The sequence below is a fragment of the Pristiophorus japonicus genome, chromosome X, assembly GCF_044704955.1.
Source record: "Pristiophorus japonicus isolate sPriJap1 chromosome X, sPriJap1.hap1, whole genome shotgun sequence".
NCBI lineage: Eukaryota > Metazoa > Chordata > Chondrichthyes > Pristiophoridae > Pristiophorus > Pristiophorus japonicus.
In genome coordinates this window covers 23,825,956-23,831,955 of record NC_092010.1, presented here as the reverse complement: position 1 = coordinate 23,831,955, position 6,000 = coordinate 23,825,956, and the positions used below count along the sequence as shown (strand labels likewise).

The following is a 6,000-nucleotide window of genomic DNA, read 5'->3' as shown; positions in this document are numbered from 1 at the left end:
GCCCAGGCAGCTGAAGGCACGGCCACCAATTGTTGAGCGATTATAATTAGGGTTGCTCAAGAGGGCAGAATTAGAAGAGCGCAGACATCTTGGGGGTTGTGGGGCTGGAGGAGATTACAGAGATAGGGAGGGGCGAGGCCATGGAGGGATTTGAAAACAAGGATGAGAATTTTGAAATCGAGGTGTTGCTTAACCGGAAGCCAATGTAGGTCAGCGAGCACAGGGGGTGATGGGTGAGCGGGACTTGGTGCGAGTTAGGACACGGGTCAGCGAGCACAGAGGGTGATGGGTGAGCGGGACGGTGCGAGTTAGGACACGGGGCAGTGAGCACAGGGGGTGATGGGTTGGCGGGACTTGGTGCGAGTTAGGACACGGGGCAGTGTGCATAGGGGGTGATGGGTGAGTGGGACTTGGTGCGAGTTAGGACATGGGGCAGCGAGCACAGGGGGTGATGGGTGAGCAGGACTTGGTGCGAGTTAGGACACGGGGAGTGAGCACAGGGGGAGATGGGTGAGCAGGACCTGGTGCGAGTTAGGACACAGGGCAGTGTGCACAGGGGGTGATAAAAACATAATAAGAACATAAGAATTAGGAACAGGAGTAGACCATCTAGCCCCTCGAGCCTGCTCCGCCATTCAACAAGATCATGGCTGATCTGGCCGTGGACTCAGCTCCACTTACCCGCCCGCTCCCCATAACCCTTAATTCCCTGATTGGTTAAAAATCTATCTATCTGTGATTTCAATACATTCAATGAGCTAGCCTTAACTGCTTCCTTGGGCAATGAATTCCACAGATTCACAACCCTCTGGGAGAAGTAATTCCTTCTCAACTCGGTTTTAAATTGGCTCCCCCGTATTTTGAGGCTGTGCCCCCTAGTTCTAGTCTCCCCGACCAGTGGAAACAATCTCTCAGCCTCGATCTTGTCTATCCCTTTCATTATTTTAAATGTTTCTATAAGATCACCCCTCATCCTTCTGAACTCCAACGAGTAAAGACCCAGTCTACTCAATCTATCATCATAAGGTAACCCCCTCATCTCCGGAATCAGCCGAGTGAATCGTCTCTGTACCCCCTCCAAAGTTATGGGTGAGCTGGACGGTGCGAGTTAGGACACGGGGCAGCGAGCACAGGGGGTGATGGGTGAGTGGGACTTGGTGCGAGTTAGGACACGGGCAGCCGGGTTTTAGATCACCTCGAGTTTACATAGGGTAGAATGTGGGAGGTCAGCCAGGAGTGCGTTGGAATAGTCAAGTCGAGAGGTAACATAAAAATAGGTCCATGAATGAAATTCATTTTTCTTCTATAGTCAGACACTCCACATTGGAGCAGTTTTTTTTTAAAGAATTGGGAACCTACAATACCTCCATATGGCATGAGTGAAGACCCTCTGTGCAATCAGCCGAACGACAATCCGCCCACATTGTCTCTGCGGCCCGTCCCTCTCTTTGTCACAGCAGGGTGATTGACAGACGGCCGGACCAATGGGAGGAAGGCTCCTGAGTTCGTGAATGGGCGCGCGCTCGGGTTTCAGTTGCAGAGAAGAAACTGACGCTGAACAATGAATGGAGCCAGAGAGTCCTTACTACAAGCCGAGCAAGGGGGCATCCAGACAGAAAGCAGCTGAAATGATTCCTGTAGGATAACTTCCAACTTGTTCGAAACTTATCTTCATCTGAGGACAAGAGGGGAGGGTAACAACAAAAACTTTACCCTTGTGGGGGGGGGGGGAAAGTATATGTTGGCAAGTTTTTTTCCCCCAAAAAAAGTTTGTGTAAAAAGTTTTTGAAAAGTGTTGGGACGAGGACCAGACGGACACTGCGGGAGGTCAATTCTTGGGGACCCCCTCCCCTTCCCCCAAAAAGGGGAAAATAAAGAAAGGGGAATTTCAATTTTTTGTATTGCTCCAGATGAAATGGGAAACGTTGGAAGTGTGGATGGGCAGACGAATTTGAGTGCTCAAACCATGCCGCTGAAACTCCCAATCCCTGAACAATGCGAACTGGAGGAGAGGTTTGCCATCGTTCTGGTAAGTGGAACTTTCTCAGTTTTGGCTTTTAATGAGATTCCCAATCAGTTCCCTCCCGATCCTCCCATCGGTTCTATTTGAATTCCAAGTGCGCCAGTGGTTCTTCGGTCGATTGCGGGCGGTTCTTTTCCGTGCGCTCCGCTCGTTTCCTCAGCATCGCCGGAGTATTAAAAGCCCTCCCTCCTCTCTCTCTCTCTCCCCCACCAGACTCCAGTAACGGTCACCATTTTCTCGCGAATTAAAGGGCCAGGATACCTTATGCCAGACCTGGTGAGGATGGGCTCTAAAAACGGCGAGAAAACAAGGCAGACAAACTGTGCTGTCACCCTGGAGTATTTCTGGGGTTGTGGGTGAACTCGGCAACTGGTGTGTGTGTGCGAGAGAGAGAGAGAGAGACTCGCTTCTTAGCTTACACTTGGAGGCTGAATTCTTAAATTCAAACGGCTGACAGTTCAGTCACAGAAAGCAGATGTTTGAGAGGAGAACCAAAATGTGCAGTCTATCTGTTATCTGTTTGACTTGTTTCACAGTCTTTTTTTCCCCCCCGCCCCCTCTCTCGATTTGAGAACACTGGCACAGTTTAATAGTGGGCCTGGGGTGAAGAGAGTTGTGCTGGCGGTGGGGTTGAATTGAAAGCAGGTCTGTGTTTCAAAAGCCAGCTTGGCTTTCTTTTGCAAGGGGTGCTGTGAGGGCGTTTGTGGGACACGCTTCCAAATGCGAAGCTGGGAGCAAGTTGGGCACAAGAGATGCGACCTTGCGGAATGAATTGGCCCCCATGGTGCACGAAGTGCTGAGTCCTTTCAAAAAGAAATCCGGATGTATTTCTGCAGTGGGACATAATTCTCCACTCTGCAACAGGCGAGGGTTTGTGCAGGGGCCAGTCTTGAGTACAGGAACACAGATGGAGTATTTCACTCAGCAGGGCCGTGCCGATGGGTCACATAACCTGCTCTCATTCTTCAAATTCTGTTTTCTGTTGTGGTGGGCTGCTTGTGACTCAGTGTCTGTGATGCGGATGTTCTGTGGGGTCCTGAATGTGAGGGAGGGTGACTTGCAAGTAATACCATGACCACATCCCAAGTTTTGTTCTGGGTAGCACGAATATTCAATGTTTATGGTCTTCACTGGGCTGGAGATGGTTCCTTGTTTGTTGCTACCCAGGTCCAAACTTGTACCCAGTCCCGTTCACCCATCGCCCCTTGTGCTACATTGGTTCCCGGTCCAGCAACGCCTCCGATTTAATATTCCCCTCCACGTGTTCATATGACCTCTCCCCTCCCTATCTCTGCAACTTCCTTCAGTCCTCCAGCTCTCCGAGATCCATGCGCTCCTCTAATTCTGGCCCCTTGCGCATCCATGACTTCATTCGCTCCGCCATTGGCGGCCATGCCAGTGGCATGAACTTCTGACCACATATCTGTAGCGTAACTAAGACCGCCTATTTTCACCTCCAACATCGCCTGTCTCTGCCCTTGCCTCAGCTCATCTGCTACTGAAGCCATCATCCATGCCTTTGTTACCTCGAGACTTGACTATTCCGGCGCACTCCTGGCTGGCCTCCCACGTTCTATCCGACGTAAACTAGAGGTGATCCAAAACATGGCAGCCCGTGTCCTAACTCGTACCAAGTCCCGCTCACCCTCCACCCCTGTGCTCGCTGACCGACATTGGCTTCCGGTTAAGCAACGCCTCGATTTCAAAATTCTCATCCTTGTTTACAAATCCCTCCATGGCCTCGCCCCTCCCTATCTCTGTAATCTCCTCCAGCCCCACAACCCCCCGCTGAGATGTCTGTGCTCCTCTAATTCTGCCCTCCTGAACATCCCTGATTATAATCGCTCAACCATCGGTGGTCATGCCTTCCGTTGCCTGGGCCCTAAGCTCTGGAATTCCCTGCCTCAACCTCTCCGCCTCTCTACCTCTCTCCTCTTAAGATGTGCTGATCTCTTTGCCTCCTGTCCTGATATCGCCGCCTTTGGCTTGGTGTCAGTTTTTGTGAAGTACCCGGGGATGTTTTACTATGTTAAAGGCACTATATAAATGCAAGTTGTTTTCGCCCCAGAAGACAGTGACCCTTGCTGCGATACATTCGATGGGTACAGCAGCCCTCCAATATCTCATTCAAATTGTCATTCTTCACTTGTGAACCTTGAGTGTTAAGGGGAAATCTATCATGAGGGACAGCACAGTGGAGCCCCAAGAAAGAAAGACTTGCATTTATATAGCGCCTTTCATGACCACCGGATGTTTCAAAGCGCTTTACAGCCAATGAAGTACTTTTGGAGTGCAGTCACTGTTGTAATGTGGGAAATGTGGCAGCCAATCTAAGCACAGCCGGCTCCCCCACACAGCAATGTGATAATGACCAGAGAATCTGCTTTTACTCGGTTGATTGAGGGATAAATATTGGCCCCAGGACACCGGGGATAACTCCCCTACTCTTCTCTGAAATATTGTCAAGGGATCTTTTACGTCCGCCTGAGAGAGCAGACAGGGCCTTGGTTTAACGTCACATTTGAAAGACGGCCCCTCCGACAATGCGGCGCTCCCTCAGTACTGCCCCTCTGACAGTGCAGCAATTCCTCAGCACCGCACTGGGAGTATCAGCTTGCATTTTTGTGCTCCAACACCTGGAGTGGGACTTGAGCCCACAACCTTCTGTCTCAGAGGTGAGTGTGCTACCCATTGAGTCACAGCTGACAGTCATGCCCTGGCATGACGTTCACACACTGGCACTTATCAGCACAGGTCACTATGTAGCGATGAGTGGATACTTTGGCTGATTTCCCTGCATTCCCCTGCCTCCCCGCCCCCCCTCCCAGCCCAGGGACAGTGAGGAAAATGATTGTGATCAGTTAACTCAGCACGAGTTGGGGGTGGCACGTCGCATCACACTGGCACCATACCAGCTGGTGCATTTACCCACTTATCCATCAGGGGAGCCTCGGGCATCTGTTACAAAGGCTTGAATGTGACGAAGCATTAGTCAGCTATTGGCGACCTGTGTTGCTATTAAAGTAGGAGTTTCAAAAGGGGCTTTGTCTCGCATGAGAGACACTGAGCAGAACCTAGCACAAGGGAGGGAATCTAAGAACTGACACTGACTGGAGTTGTGAAAACGTGCTAATTACGAAATCGGTGTGATTGTTTTGGAGCCATTTAATACTCAGCAGTTTGAGCAGGTTTGGTTTCTTGTATTGAGCAAGAGCCAAGAATGGAACCCAATTCGTAGTCTGGTCCAGCTGCTTTATGATATACTTTCAATGATTCTGCCTTATTCTGTGCATGGCATTAATGGTTTCGTGCTGGATCGGTGCCCGCGTGCAACATTTATTTTGTCTCCAACAACAACAACAGCGTGCATTTATCTAGCGCCTTTAACCTGGCCGTCCCAAAGTGTTTTACAGGAGCGTCGCCAAACAAAATTTGACGTTGTCACATGAGATATTGGGACAGGTGACCAAAAGCTTGGTCAAAGGTAGGTTTTAAGGAGCTTCTTAAAGGAGGAGAAAGAGGCAGTGTTTTAGAGAGGGAAGTCCAGAGCTTATGGGCTAGGCGGCTGAAGGCACGGCCACCAATGGTGGAGCAATAAGAAGTGGTAGCCCTAGTTTCCTTTTTCTTCCTAGCTCAGTGGCACTGAGGTCACTGGTACCACCACAGTTGCGATCAGCTATCAAAGGGAGTCGAGGGTTATGAAGAGCGGGGCAGGGAAGTGGAGTTGAGTCCATGATCAAATCAGCCATGATCAGATCAGCCATGTCCTGATTGAATGATGGAGCAGGCTTGAGGGGCCAAATGGCCTATTCCTGCTCCTATTTCTTATGTTATGTTCTCATGAACCTGGGAGTTCACTGGGCAGCGCATCTACCAACTAAGTGTCAGCTGTGGCCCAGTGGGTAGCACGCTCGCTGCTGAGTCAGAAGGTTGTGGGTTCAAGTCCCACTCCAGGGACTTCTGCACAAAATCCAGGC

At 50.5% G+C, this 6,000-nt stretch overlaps 1 protein-coding gene across 2 annotated transcripts in view; it reads left to right on the top strand.

Annotated features, from left to right (window-relative positions):
* The first annotated feature begins 1,606 nt into the window (after positions 1 to 1,606).
* The window catches only part of LOC139240823 (formin-like protein 3), a 196,003-nt gene continuing 191,609 nt past the window's right edge, over positions 1,607 to 6,000 (top strand). For both annotated transcript variants that reach the window (XM_070869307.1, XM_070869306.1), the window contains exon 1: positions 1,607 to 2,029. In XM_070869307.1, coding sequence (XP_070725408.1) covers positions 1,916 to 2,029 — 114 coding nt within the window. In that variant the 5' untranslated portion in view covers positions 1,607 to 1,915. The remainder of the gene's footprint in view (positions 2,030 to 6,000) is intronic.